Source organism: Eptatretus burgeri, chromosome 9 (genome assembly GCF_056783735.1).
Source record: "Eptatretus burgeri isolate ZD-2024b chromosome 9, Ebu_testis_v1, whole genome shotgun sequence".
In the NCBI taxonomy this organism is placed as follows: Eukaryota; Metazoa; Chordata; class Myxini; order Myxiniformes; family Myxinidae; genus Eptatretus; species Eptatretus burgeri.
Window position 1 is genome coordinate 78,775,903 of NC_140969.1, and position 15,253 is coordinate 78,791,155.

A 15,253-nucleotide genomic window follows, 5' to 3' on the forward strand; every position below is an offset into this window, starting at 1 on the left:
CCGATTCTTCACGAAAGACACTGCGGAATCTTGTGACGTCCATCAACAAGTGCCGACATGTCCTCCGACTCAGCATCCTTCAAATGGAAGGTGCACACTCACATCGACGTGTCGCACTGAATGTGAAACACCAGGATGGTAGTTTATATCCAAGCCGAGATTCAAACCCAGGCTAGACAACTCAAAGAAGTACCTGCGCAAGCTATCCTGCCAGCTCAAGTTTCAAACCACTGACACACATGATGAATACCAAGGTAGTGCTACCACATCACTGCAGATCTATATTTTTTGATTTACGGTTCATGATAATAAGGAGAGAGAAAAAAAAATGCATTTTTTAAATTAATGCTTCTGAAGAATGTTGATCATTGCATTAATATCTCAGTACGTGACCTCCAGTGAACACAGCAACCCATTTGATCCCAAGCAGTTCTCATTTAGCTCAATTTCATGAAAATAATCCTCCGGAGGAATGCACCATGACAGTAATACATGAATTCAGGAACCAAATTACCCTCCAAAGGCCACATGAAGGATGATATCGATTGGTTTGTGGTTGAACCATAATAAGTTTGGAAACTTGGATGGACATTCTCTTTAGTGCTCCACATTTGCTTGGCTTGCATTAAGTGGTGGTTAAGTAGGCTCGTTGGTGATTCGACTCTCAAGGCAACAACACATTTTCCATTATACAATGTCTATGGATCAACATGCACAACATTACTTTGTGCTGTAAAATAAAAGTACCAAAGGCTTTGAAGGAGCTCATATTTCTAGTGTTAGAAAATGCACCATTAACGATGTGGGAACACAGACTACTATTACTACCTCATTAATTGCTCCCACCATTTTCGGGGGTAAGGCAGGGAACGTTTTTGGCCAGTCTTTCAGAAAAGGGATGGTCAGGCCGGATGTGAGATCGAAGGTGGCAGGAATTTTGTAATTTGTTAATGGTGGTTGCGATAACTTCCCACGATGTCTCTCCAAAAAGAGGAGCCATCATTAAAGTTGACAACCGACCACTGCAGGCAGACGGTACCGCCGGCTTATTGTCCTTCCGACTGATGGCACATGCTTTGATGCCTTGCCATGCAAGTGGAACGACAGGGTGACATTTTATAGCTGGGTCAAGAATCGAACCCAGGCGACACCGTTGAAAGGTCAGTGTCAGGACTCATGTGATATGACACAGCTGAAACGTCAATCCCTACACAAGGATGCTAATTTCCCAGAAGGGGTTGCCAAATGCCTTTGCACACATTTTCTGTTTTTCTTCCTTCAATTCTCTTCTTCTTTTCTTTTATAATTAATTCAGTCTGTTTTGCATTCCATTTAAGATCTCTACTTATTTCTTTTTTAAGCCACTTTCATCATCATCACGATCATGTACGATGCTCTCTGTGTGCAGTGTTGGCGCTGCCTAAACAGTGACTTGGTGACACAATCCTGGTCGGGTCGAAACTCCGAGACTCAGGAAGTCAGGGCAGGAATTTGGAATTTGGCCAGAGTGCTCGAGATAGCTCGCCTACTCTTCACAAAGGACACCGTGGGATTTTTAACGCGCACCGACTAATGCCGGAATACGAAAAGCCCAGTTTAACGACCATCCGAGGGACGGCACACACACATTGATGAATCACCTTATCTGTGAAACTCCAGGATGACAGTTTATAGCTGGGCAGACATTCAAACCCAGGCGAGTCAGCTTAGCGATGAGTGTGCCTACCTGCAGGCCATCCTGCCAGCCCTGTGCAACTTAAGATTCAGTTTTCCTCCCATTTTTGTAAACTGTTTGCCCCCAGCGAAAGGTAACCAACTGCAAGCTTTGTAAAGGAATTGCATCACATGTTTTGCATGTAAAGCACACCATTCTCTTTTTCTTTTACGATGGTGGCGCCGGTCGTAACCTTTAGAGATTCCTACCCATGAGTCCATCGTTGGTGAATTGTGGCATGTTTAGTTGATGGGACCTTGATTCGGTGCTCGAGGGATAATTTTTTCTGTGGCATCTTTGCACCAAACGGTTACTTAGGGTACACTGAATGTCATCAACAAGAATGGTGTAGAGCACCAACAGGAGATAAAGCAATTACTGGCAATAATATGAAGCAAGAAGTACCAGATGATGTCCACAAATTCTTTTTTTTTTCAAGGAATTCCTGAAAATTGGAGTAAATTCTGCTATTTTGATTCTGCGATACATAAATATTTAGTTTAAACACGTTTTTTTGTTGTTGTTTTTTCACAAAGAGATGGTTTTTTTTTACCACCCTGCAGCATCCAACATTACAAAATAAAAAAAGGTCACAGGTGGAGGTTTAAAATGACCTACTTCACTTCAGAGAACAGTGTTTGACCGGTGAACTGTCCATCATGCTGTTACTGAGCCCGCAAAGTAAATGACCCAGGCTGACCCCATCATGCACATTATTTATGATGAGAAGGGCAGGCTTCAAGGCTCTAAACAAGAAAGCTTGGTGACAGCTCGTGGTGTGTGCTCTGAAATCCCAGGCACATCGTTAACGTTGGAAAGGGAATGGCGCCAAGCACAATAGCAGCAGCTGATACACAGCACCATTACAGGAAATGAACATTGCACCAGCCTTTGGAAATGTGGGTGGACTGGAGCAGCCTTAAATCTAAGGATGACAAGAGGCAGATAACATCTGAATGCAATGAACACAAAGCTTGCAGTTCTATTGTCTTCGAGAAAGAGGAGATAAATATTCCGCATTAACTTGCGTCATTCATGTGCGATGAAAGAATATTCAAGTGTTCCTTTTCTCCCCATGGCCCTTCGGGATTCCTTTATTGGATGACTTTCTTCATTTTCCTCTTAAGTGGGTTAACCGTTGGACTGCCAAGAAGGAGCAACATTTCGATTACTTCGAGTGCAAGAAAATATTTGCAGTGGACAATTTATGCAAAGTACAACTGGCAAAGTTATTGTTATTATTACTCATCGTTATTACTTATTACTTCTTTAATGGCCCCAATTATTGCCACCACCTTGTAGGTTCGGCGAGGGGAAAGATTTTGGCCCAAGTCTTTCACGACCTGGCTCGACCTGATGTCCTAATAATAATAATAATAATAATAATAATCTAAATCATGAATAATGTGTGGGATATATTGTACTACATTTCATTTTCTGAAAGTGAAAACAAACTGCTAAGAGTACAGAGTTTTAAAATACATCATCTGAGGTTTGTTGTACGACAGTTGTAACTATGAGCTCAAACACAAGGTTGCTCAGAATCCTTTCTTTTAAGAGGGTTTTCTTAGGTTAGTGTTGGCTTGGGATCTTAGGGTCCTGAGTTTGAGCCCCGTTGGCTGCTGAATTAACACCAGGTGGGGTTGACTCAGCCTTTCATCCTTCTGAGGTCGGCAAAATGAGTACCAGTGTTCTGGTATAGGGGCACAGCATCAGCGGCACAGCCATGATTCCAATAAATGATAGCTCCTGGAAGCACTGTCACATGCAAGAACAGAACAGAGAGTTCTCATTGCTCATGGATGGGTCGATAGACCATCACCACCGAGAAAAACTGGAGCAGTTACAAACTGAACTGATAAGCTTCATCTCAAGGCACTTGCCTCCTTCCTTATGTTAGCAGGTGAAAATTAACAAAATATACCAGGGTGCAAGTTAATGAAGTAGTTTCAGGAGCATCCAGAGCAAAAAATGAACTCTACGTATGCAATTCGACTACCATTATGGTGCTCGAGAAGTGACTGATGTCTGTGTAACGTCAGCTGTACAGAGAGCACCAACCTCTAAACTAACAATATCACCCTTGGATGCTGAAACTCATTCCCAGGTAGATAAAAACCACTGAAGGAAAAAAAAAGCAAACATGAACATTAGATGCCATTGGTAACACAACAGGGACTTTTTTTTGATGGTGTACCCCCATTAGGCATTATTTAACGACAATCCATTACAATCATTAGTGGCAAGCCATCGCCAGAGGAAATGGAGCGGGTTTTTTAATTTAATTTTTTTTTTTAAAAGACATGTCATCTTCTCAGGGAAACTTGGGAAGAGCACAAATTGGTGCCTCCAAGCAGTGCTGTCCACATCACTTAACGGCATGCAGTAAAATGCAGTTAGAATGGAGAAGATTCTCTCCAACTTTCAGAGTGGAACAGCAAGCAGAGGGCATCAGTATACCATTTTTCCCATCCTCTGCCATTTAGCAACATATATGGAGAAAATTCAACAGAATTTAAGCGGAACTCAAGAAACTTGTTTCGATGCGTTCCGTGCGCAACATAAAGCCACCCCAATAAGCCTTGTGTGCAGAAGCTTTTAAAAACACGTTCGTTTTGAACAGCATTCCAGTAGTTAGGCCTGGTCTGAATGCAACTCCAGGTGAATTGGAAACATCAACTTGAGAAGTTTGCACCATCGTATGATTTGACTTTCAAGTATGAACCATGATTGCAAAATTAATATTAAACTCCGATCAAAGCCCATTGCACAATGCAACATGTTCTCTTTGTACAAAAGGGCGAAGCATCATTAAATTTCAAGTAAAATGCTTGACTTGAAGATTCACTGTGGCATGTTAGAAAATCGAGAACAAACTTTTTCTAATTGCAGGAAAAAAATTACTATATTTTTAATATACTACGTACCACACACGCACCACCTATACACATACATACGTACACTGTCGAAAGTATATGAGAAGCGATTGAAGGATTTAATGAAAACTTTGCATATGGTCATTACCACTTTGAAGCCTTATGTGGGAAAGGAATGTGTTTTTGTAAAGACAGTGCTTTTGTGCTATCCATCAGAGGCAGTGGTGAACACGTAGGCATGCGGAGGCACTATAGGTGGGAGATGGAGGAAGCATCACCAAAGGGAGGCAGCCTTGGTGATACGTGTAGCATTCATTGGAGCTTGTGAACCAACTCGGTGTGTGGACAATTGGGACACAGCTAGAGACGATGAAAGTTGTCAGTGCTACTGGGAAGGGTTTTAGCACCATTATACTTTGATCCTTGTGTCGGTTGTATTGTTACGCAAGCAATTTTAGCTGTTCAAAATACGCGTCATAGGATTGCTTTTCGTAGATCTTACTTCGCTTCTCCGTTCGCAGGGAAACATCTACTTCGTACTATTAGGAGTTATATTTTGCCACAACTTCGACTAAGGGCGAAAGACATTCGATTGGCTGTCGAGTTGATATAAAATAAGAGACAGGGCGCTAGCCCATCAACTGTAGCTAAGGGTAAGCAAGTGAACAAAACTACCGGCCATGGCACAGCTCGCCATATAGTGACTTGAAAAAAAAAAAACGTCGTTAGAGTGTCTGTTGCATAGTTTGGCTCAGTGAGTGAAGACACACTTCCAGCTGCACCGTGCACGCACAAGGATTGTACAGAATGCTCGTTAATGCCAGCTTATCGCGCATCCTCGGGCTCAAAGTAACGGGTGATGTGGATCCTCCGCGAGCAGGGAATTGTGGTTGTCATTTAAAAGCAATTGGAATTTCATCTCCTTGTCGTGCACTCGTACAAGACAAGCTGTACTAAACTGAGTGAAGAGCCTCGCGTGAATGCATAAGAGAGTAAAGGCGCAGGTAAATGCGTAAAGGCACAAATGACAACAAACGCACAAATGTCTCGTGAATGATGTACTTTTACGGGGTGGTGCCTCCAACGAGACACGAACACAGCTGACGGCTAAAGCACTCAGTGTCAGATGTGCCATATACTACTAAATAAACGAGTTTTATTGACTATGATAGATCTTTATTCACTACTAGGGCACATGAAGAAAACTTACCCGCTGCACTTGGATCCAGACAACCGAAAGAGAAGTGCAGCAAACGGATCGGCTTTTGTGCTTGAGCGGCGGAACATTGCAAATGGTCAGGAGCCTCGAGTGCAGGGCACGTGCAACTGCCCAGTGGCAGATTGTCACACTGTTGGCGGCACCGACACTCATGCCACCACAAGCACAGCAGATCGCAAGAGGACCCGGTGCGCTCCGAGCGCCCTACCAGCAGATATTCCACAGAAATATTGGTGCGGGGTGAATGCGTCTTGCCAGATAAGCGAAGCCGCAGCAACTTATTTTCGCTGCGCAGCAGAGCACCACCCGGCGCGCACAGGTCGCGAGTGGCCGGTCCGCGGTCTGAGGGATTCCCTGCAGAGACAGTTGAACCTTCTTCGAGCCAAAGGGTGAGGCCTCCGCAGCTGCCCCAAGTACCATTGTTGCGGAGCACAGGAACGACACGCACGTGTAGCGCGTAGCGAGCCGTGTCTGGGTTTGAAACGAGCTGTGAACAGAATGTGCGCTCGTCCAGAGAGGCGCCGAACACCAAGCGTCCGTAGAATGTGCCACGAGCCGTGTGCGTGCACCGTAGGGACTCCCCAAGGCCCATCCAGGGCAAGTGCCCAGCGAGGAAAATGAGAAAGGTGAGAGTCCGCATGCCCACAGAGTTCCAAAAGTGCCCCAGGGGTCGTCTTGGTGCGGGTGGTATGCGTAATGGGACCGTGTCCGGTGTTCGTCAAGGCCGCCGCCTCCGCAACCAAGGGGAGAGCGGGAAGGGTGGCATCGCAAAGAGGCGAAGAGCGGGCTTGCAGGTGGCCCCCCTCCGTGGCCAATAGTCACCCGACTGGCGTCACAACGCCTGCCATGACGTTGGGGCAGAAAGCGCAAATCTCACTGCCGGTGAACAACAGGGCAACAGATCCACATCAACAGCTTCAGATGGGACACTGCGAGGTAGTAAATAAAAGATAAAAAACACAGGTGTCTATAAAAGGGTCTTTCCTCTACCGCAAGCCCCAAGGCGTGGATGAGTTCAAAAGAACCCGAGCAAAAACACCTTGACCGTGTCTCGCCTCGTGGGCTTCAGCGCACGGACCGCTCCAGCTCGGCGCACGCTTACTTCTCTCGAGAGTGCTCGCGATCGCATATAGAGAGCGCCGCGCCCGCCGATCCTCCCCGCCCCGAGTGCACAACACGAACGTGCACCGCGCGAGCACGATCTTTATCATAGGGCTCCACCTGCTGGTGCGCTCTACGCAGTCGCAGTACGATACGGCTCGTTGTCGCTCCCTTGCGTTTTTAAACGGCCAGAGTGTGTCACAAATCCCTGTTTGTGCTCAACATGCTGTCTCGCCTGAATCCTTGATAGGGAAGAACTGTGCGTCTCTGTGTCTCTGTCTCCGTCTCTGTCTCTCTCATAGTTTACATAGCAATGTGCCATATATCCACTTAAGATTAGGGTGGCTGGCATCACCCATTGATTTAAGAACATAAAGAAAAGCCAATCAATAATTTGCACGATCTCGACGAACTATCCTGTAAACAACAAAGAGCAGTCTTAGTTCTCAAACGATGTTTTGTTCATGAGCCACGACCTTCCTCCACGACTCATGGATAAACGGCGCCTGAGACGAGGTCTGCCCTCTCCTATTTGTTGCAAATCGGATTGCTGGGGTGTTTCAAAGCATAAATGTTTGGACGGATGTTCTTTTTATTACTTGTCTAACGCTCATGAAAATAAGTTTGTGATAAAGGGCGGCACACCAAGCTTTACGTCCAGTCGAGGGACGGTGCACCGAGTGACGCAACGTCATGACTGTGAAGTAGGGCCGGCCGTTGTAAGAGTTTAGAGATGACCAATAAATGGAACGCACATCAGACGTCCGTGTGTGTGTGTATGTGTATGTGCGTGTGTATGTGCGTGTGTATGTGCGTGTGCACGCACATGCGCTTCACCGAACTTGTATCATATTACGTGTAAGTTGGAGAACAGAGGAGAAGCATCGATCGCCCTTCTTCATGTGCAGAGCACGTGACGAAGTAAAAAAATGTAAACGACTGCATATCATAAATGGTGTTCAACGTCGAACACATCATACACTGGTGAACATCGATTTGAGCTCGGAGGTATATATTTACTTTTACCCAATGACGCAACCACACACGAACACACACCTCCACCATCATCATCAGTCCTGCGTTGTCAGTCACAGTCGATGACAAAACCAACAACACGTGCCCAAGCAAGGTAAAAATGACACATGTTTATTTATTTCCCAGGCAAAGAGTTCCATTGTCATAGGCCGTGAGCTCACGTTATTGTCGTGCTACATCGTCAGCACAGGAACGGAGATCATCCAGGTGTGTAGCCTGAAAGCCGAGCGCATGTTAACGCGCACGTTTTGCGCATTTTAAAAACGCAGCAATCGGAAAGAATGAGAACAAGGCGCCAAGCCGGGAAGGTCGTGCTCTCGACGGGCTCTTTAACGTCCATACCTAATCAACACGTTGGCGCTTTTACGGCCCTTTGCTTTGGAGAAACCGTTGTCGAGAGCGCGGAACCGTCGCCTCATGTTGTCGACACGTGTTTCCCGCCCTTCTCGGAGGTTTTTTTTGTTGTTGTTGTTGTTGTTGCCGTCTCTCAGAACGTATCTCACACGTCGTTCTTCCAATACAAACAGTGAGCCGATGATATCCTCACATATTGCACTTCACGCGTGTCCGTACGTCCAGTAATGTACACGTTGAACACACAGCAGAACCGACAGATTCTGATTGTTTGCTTTTTATTCTTAAATTAAGGCAAAAAGCCAGGAAAATTTCCGAACAAGGCAAAGCACGCATCTCTAAAAACAGGCGCACTATTCTCAACGTCGAGATAGATGCATTGGTGGTCGCTCCTTGGATTCCTCGGTGCTTGATCCCCTCCCCCCACCCCCAGGTCTCTGCAACCACCCGTGAGCACCTCATGGTGCTATGAAATGCTCCTCCATCAACCTGTCGTTTGGCGACGGCGATCGCGGCCTGCGCACCCATGCTTAGTTAACCAATGGTGCGCTAAAGGCGGAGGGGACGCGGAATTCACGTCACGTTCGTGAGTCTTTAAATGACGTTCCGGCGTGCCAGCGGCGGCTTGTAACAAGCACTGGTGCCAAGCTGTTGTTCCCCAGCTCAAACACGAGGTTTCCATGAATGCAACCACATTTCCACGATCGTGTCGTTTCACCGGGGTATTTATAACGGCGTACATTGTGGTCTAGTTAGTCCGGCGTGTCGGACTACAAAGTGAACGCACTTACCGTTGAGCTGTCTAGTCTGGGTTCGATTCTGGACAATAAACTATGTCGCATTGATGCTTCGCGGGCAGGGTGTGTTCCATCGATGAGTGTGCGGTCCCTTCGTTGGCCGTTAAGCCGGATGTCCAGTCCGCGAGGATTATCTGGTGGACGCTGAGGATCTAACGGTGTTTTACGACGAAGAGTCGGCGAGTTAGTGGCCAAATCCTGAACGCATTCAAAAAGCCCTGCCCAAATTGCCTTCAGAGGAACATCATGAGCATGGCCGAGCACTTCGTGAAAGCCTTGGATAAAAGACCTCCCCCACAAGAAGGTGGAAACAATGTGGTCCATTTAAGTAATTATATTGTAGGTTATACACTTATTAACATATCTGCTGCAAGTGCGTGCCCAATTCCTCGAGCTGTACGCAATGTATGTATCACAAGCAAAAAAAACATGCAAAATATTAATTTACTTAAGAATCTGACATTTGACGAGTGAATGAGAATCTGCGACACTTGTCAAATCAATTCAACACATCGTAATATCAAATTCCAGTATAAAGACTCAACACACACACACACACACACACACACACACACACACACACACACACACACACACACACACACACACACACACACACACACACACACACACACACACACACACACACACACCAAATACAAATACTGTATATCATTAAAAAAAAATGCGCAAAACAATTACCAAAGAATAGCTGTGTAGAACGGGGCTGATGTTGACAACATACCTCTCCCCAAGGATTAAAATCAAAGCCATAAACCAACTATCAGTACCAATGTTCCATTACAGCTGTGGAATTGTAAACTGGCCATAAGCTGAAATCAAAAAAACTTGATATCAGAACAAGGAAACTCCTCACTATCCACAAAATGTTCCACAAATATCAATACATCCGGAGAATGTACCTGCCATGGAAAAAAGGAGGAGGTGGCCTGATGGAACTCAATCAAGTGCACAGAGCGATGACTGTAGTGTTAACAGAGTACGTGAAAAGTTCAACAGATGACTGAATACAATTTGTACACAAGCATGAACACAACAAGCCAGAAAAGGTGTCTCTCGCTCACCTTGCAAAATACTTCCAAAAACAGGTGTGAATAGAAGGTGTCAGGTACCAAGCCAAAACAGCAACAAATACAGCCCCAACGATTGCAAAAAGAAAAATGAAAGACGAAATATCGACAGATATATAGTGACAACTGAGAAAAAGACAAATAAGCAGGGAGATATTAAAAAGAGTTGGACAGATTGGTGATAGACAAAGAAGAATCACTGGAATGGCTAAGAAGATTTAAGCTCAATTGGGATGGGGAACAAATCATTGTAAATGCCCAAGACCAAGGACATGACACAAATGGCTTTAATAAATGACAGGACTGAGCCAATCAGATAACTGTAAATTTTGCAAGGTTGAAACAGAAAGCATGATTCACCTCCCATCGGGATGTAAAAAAAAAAACTCATGTCAGAACAGCTGTACACACAAAGGCACAGCAAGGTATGTAGAGTAATCCACTGGCACATCTGTCGAAATTTCAATATCCCATTTACACAAAACTCAAGAAAACATGAACCAAAAGCATACAATTAAAAAAACAAGGACAAAATGCTCAAGCATGACCTGATGATCTCATCCAGTGTGGACATAGAAAACAAGGCACTGTGACCAGACATAGTACTCAGATACAAAAAGGAAAATAAGATATTTGTAAACTAATGCTAATTGAGGTTTCAGTACCCAGTGATTTTGGTTTAAATAATGCAGAAATCAAGAAAATGACCAAATATCAAGACCTCAAGAATGAGGTGAAAAGATACTGGAAGCTGAAGAATGCCAAAGATGTACCAGTGATCATTGGAGCAATGAGAATGATAAAGAAGAACCTCACAAAGATCCGGCAAACAATCCCTGGGATTATTACTACAAATAAACTATAGTTAGAGGCCGTCCATGGTTCAGTGATGATACTGAAAAGAGCGCTCAGAACAAAACTCTGAGAACAACAAAAATTCATAACTTAGGCCATGAATCACGATCCTTCACTGAAACCAAGGTGGATACTTAGAGTCCTGGGAGGGCTCCGTTCCACTTTCTGAAACCCGAATTATGGAGATAACGATCAACGACACACAAATATACACATACACGTTTGGAGGCATGATAGCTCATTGAAAGCCAAGTAGCACGCACATGACCTTTCGTTCCGAGGAGCGGCGCTGCTGTTTCGTTCCTGAAAAGTCTTTTAATAAGAACCCACGCCCTTTAGCTCCAGTGCATCGGTGCATCCCGCTACGTGCTTGTGCTCACACACAAGCTCTACCCACGGAATTTGGACACAAGATGTTAAAAACGGCCATCAGTCGAGCTGTGATGTGGAGGAATATTTGAAGTTATGTGCCACACTTTGATGATAAAGAAAAGGCCACCTCCAATAACTGTGAGACCCGTTGACCCCCAGGGGAGGGGTTTGAAGAGCTGCTGAGACTCAGTTGTGGGAAACCCATGGGGACTGTTGGATATGAGATAGAACTTTGAAAAAGTGTTCAGAAAGAAAGTGAGCAAGGTGTGGATGCTCAAACTAAGTGGGCGGAATCTAAAATGCCAATCGAAGTTGATGGAAAGCAGGAAAATAGTGCACAGCATGGCATGGCAAGGTGAATAAAAAGGATCACTTAGATGCCAAACTTGCTGATCGGCTGCAATTTGGTAGCAAAACGTACTGCCTTTATTGTTGGGTCCTGTCAGTTTAAAAAAGAAAAGAAAAAGTATTTCCAGCATAAATGGGACCTATTGCAAAAGTTAAGATGAGGGAATGCGAGAGAGTATAAGGAGTCTGGTCACCCCGATGAGCATCCGGAGAGGATGGCATCCTCAGCAACCTACCTGGGCCCGACTTAAAGATAGTGGGCACTAATCGAATTAGAATTAAGGCAGTAATTGCTTTTCTGAGCATGCCGTTGCAGGCCAACCCCGGCGACCAGACACGGCAGAGTTACTGTGCTCGGGAGGGGTAAAGGGAAGAGCGTTGACACAGGCGCTCTTGCTTTCACAAAACCACTTCAAGTTCCCGCATCTTTCAGAAGCCAATGGACATCGGTCACCGTCTATAAGAGATCCGTTCAGGCAGTCCGAGCACCGATGCCGAGTCAAGGTGGTGCATCAAATGCATCGCTAGCCACAAACCTCCTATCATGAGTCGAGCCACCCAGCGCATCCGACAAAGCTGAATGGAACCAGGAGTAGATCCAGATATATTGGCATAGGCAATAATAATCCCTTTTAGTCACTCCACCCCATCCCCCCTCCCTCTGCACAGTTAATTAACTGTCCTTCTCACTCTCCTAAATTAATATATTTCTCGCTGTCAAAGTTTTCATCTACATTTTGTGGACCTTGGCTCTACAAGTCTCCGCACACTGGGCCAATTTGAAATAATGGTGCACAGGCCTTCCTTCCCATAAATGAAGCCGTGTTTGTTTCCCATTCATCGAGAATCCGGGACTCCTTATGGGCCAGACCATTCACATTCACCAGATCATTGATGCATGCATGCATGGTCTATCATCCGGTTCTTACCCCTCCCGTTCTCGCACACCAGGAAGTACCATATTGCCCAGTGGCATGCAACCCGGCGATGCTGTCCGCCGCTCCACAAAAAAAATTTCCAAACGAGATTATTTATATTCATGGCCATCATATATAGCACACATCCGCAGCCCGCAGATATAACGCGGCTGCTCGACTGGGTTGTGCAAAGCAAAATCGTAAATAAACCAGAGGGGCCTGAAGATGTCCGCTGTCAGATGTCTCACTGCTTCAGGAGAAGATACCTAGGTGGCTAAGCCAGGATGCACCATTTATCAACGTAGAGGAACTGGCGTACATGATGCACATGTTTCACAATGGTTCCTGCACTACCTAGCAGCTATCTATGTGCTCACACTGTTGGTACACAGGATGGTTTTCTGATGTTCTTACTCTACTTCTTATACTTCTTCTTCTTCCGTATGTAGCAAAAGGCTGTGGTGAAGCAGTATTGGCTGAGGGCATGGCTGGGCTTCTGATGCAATGCCTCCTGTAGGTCAGCCCAGGAATTTGTTCATGGTGCCGGTGATAGCTCGCATACTCTTCGCAAAGGACACTGTGGGATCTTTAACCTCCAACGATTCCCAAATATCAGGGTGGCAGTTTATATCTGGGTCAAAATTCAAACCCAGGCTAGACAGCATATAAGAGGCGAGTGTGAATACATATCGGCCATCCTAACAGTCTGGTGTTTCTGATGAAGATGCACAATGACTGATGTTGAAACATAATACAACCACAAATCCATGATTTGTGTGCCAAACCTGACAAGCATTTCAGATATCGCGGCTCATTCACCTCAATCCGTCTCCAGGAGCACGTTATGGTGCATAACTATCAGCAAATGGGCCTCTCGCCATTTAACACTGTATTACTTCAATACATTCACGAAATGAAAAAAAAAATTATAACTAGAAGGGCATTCTTCGACGTCGCCAGATATGCCTCCACCCAAATTATTGCATCATTATAATACTTGTACCATGTTTGATTTAAATCCCTGAACCCAGATTCAAAATATTAAATAATTCGGGCTGACAGACCATATGTCCGAGCAGGTTGAAATTTTAAACATATATCCCCCATGAATACGATATTATAATTGTGAAGTTTCATGTCAATTGATGAAGCAGTTCAAGAAAAATACATGTATTTTTAAAGACTTCCGTTCAATCCAATATGGCTGCCAGACCATGTGACTGATTAATTATTCGTAAACACCCTGGTATCCCCAAGGATTGGGAAACATGCAGGTAAAATTTCCCCTCAATCTGTCAAAGTGTTTTGGAGAAAATTTTCCAAGTTTTTCATGTTAAAAAAATATGGCTGCCGAACCACGTGGCTGATGACGTCATCAATTTTTTCCCCCATACAATTTAGCCTGAGATGACCCTAAAAAAAATTCATATTGATCCCATAAAACATTTGACGTTCACAATTATGACGTCATAGCAAAGCCACCTATGACATCATCACCATGTGCCAAGTTTACTCTTTTTCCCATGGAGCAGTTTCGGTGATACAGAGGTCCAGATTTTTCCCGTTTTAATAACATGGCTGCCACACCACGTGACCAATGACATTATCATTATCATTAAAACTTTCTACATGAGTAGTCACACCACCGGTGAAAATTTCGTGTCAATAAGATAAGCGGTTGCAGTGAAAACAGAGAAAATTAGAACGAACGTACGTATGGACGGATAACCCAAAAACATAATGCCTCCGCCGACTTCGTCAGCGGAGGCATAAAAACCTGAAAAACAAAGGTGCCCTCATCCTCTGTGCCAAACGTGCACAACACTTCATTGGGATCTTGCAGTTCTCACTATGTATGGCCATCCATCCCATCTGGAGCTCTCCTAGTACTGAGTGACCGACACAGCTCGCGTTTCTCCGCTCGGTCCCGGAGCACGAGGCTGTAATGAGGAGCAACGGGAGATAAGCAAGCAAGCAGCATCCACCCGACGAGCGCATCATATTCGCGTGATTCGGGAGGCATCAGAGATGACTCACATTTGAATTCCCTTGCAAGGTAATACGACAGAGTTCAACAGCTAGCCGAGCATTGCTTCTTCATGATATGTGTGGCTCAGTGCACCCTAAACGGGTTGGTGACTGCCTTCAATGCCCTCCCATCCCCCTCCACCCCTCATGCATGAACTGCAGAGCTTCATCCTGGGAAATATAAGCAAAAGGGTGAACATATATCAATAAGCACTCCATGTACATGTTCTGTTTTGTTCATTCCATAAAGGATGCAAGGATAATTTCAATATCTTACAATGCCCTCAGTTATCGGTGTCAGAATTCAAATGCAGAGGATATGACTTGCATTGTGCTACAAGGCATATGATACACTGTGGCGATCATGAATCACTTGCAACCATTGCAGGCGACTTTCATCACTTACAACAATGGGCTATTCCTTTCTTTTTTCTTTTTCCAAGTGATGGCTAGCTATAACCATCACATGCCGCATCTCCCGAATGTGGTATTCAACAGGGTCATTCATATCACTACGTATCTAGTGTAGATACTCAATCGGAGGTG

At 44.9% G+C, this 15,253-nt stretch overlaps 2 protein-coding genes across 5 annotated transcripts in view; both read right to left on the reverse strand.

Moving 5' to 3' along the window:
- LOC147020412 (adhesion G protein-coupled receptor B3-like) overlaps positions 1–6,984 on the reverse strand; it is a 713,921-nt gene extending 706,937 nt beyond the window's left edge. Inside the window, exon 1 of one of the 3 annotated variants that reach the window (XM_085895732.1) lies at positions 5,801–6,984. In XM_085895732.1, coding sequence (XP_085751858.1) covers positions 5,801–6,449 — 649 coding nt within the window. In that variant the 5' untranslated portion in view covers positions 6,450–6,984. The remainder of the gene's footprint in view (positions 1–5,800) is intronic. The other 2 variants (XM_085895730.1, XM_085895731.1) reach the window with 2 other exon arrangements.
- A 5,339-nt stretch (positions 6,985–12,323) lies between these two features.
- Positions 12,324–15,253, reverse strand: part of LOC147020415 (uncharacterized) — a 64,032-nt gene continuing 61,102 nt past the window's right edge. For both annotated transcript variants that reach the window (XR_015061817.1, XM_085895734.1), the window contains exons 5-6: positions 14,717–14,878; positions 12,324–14,619 (exon numbers count right to left, since the gene is read on the reverse strand). The gene's annotated coding sequence lies outside the window, so the exon portion shown is untranslated. The remainder of the gene's footprint in view (positions 14,620–14,716; positions 14,879–15,253) is intronic.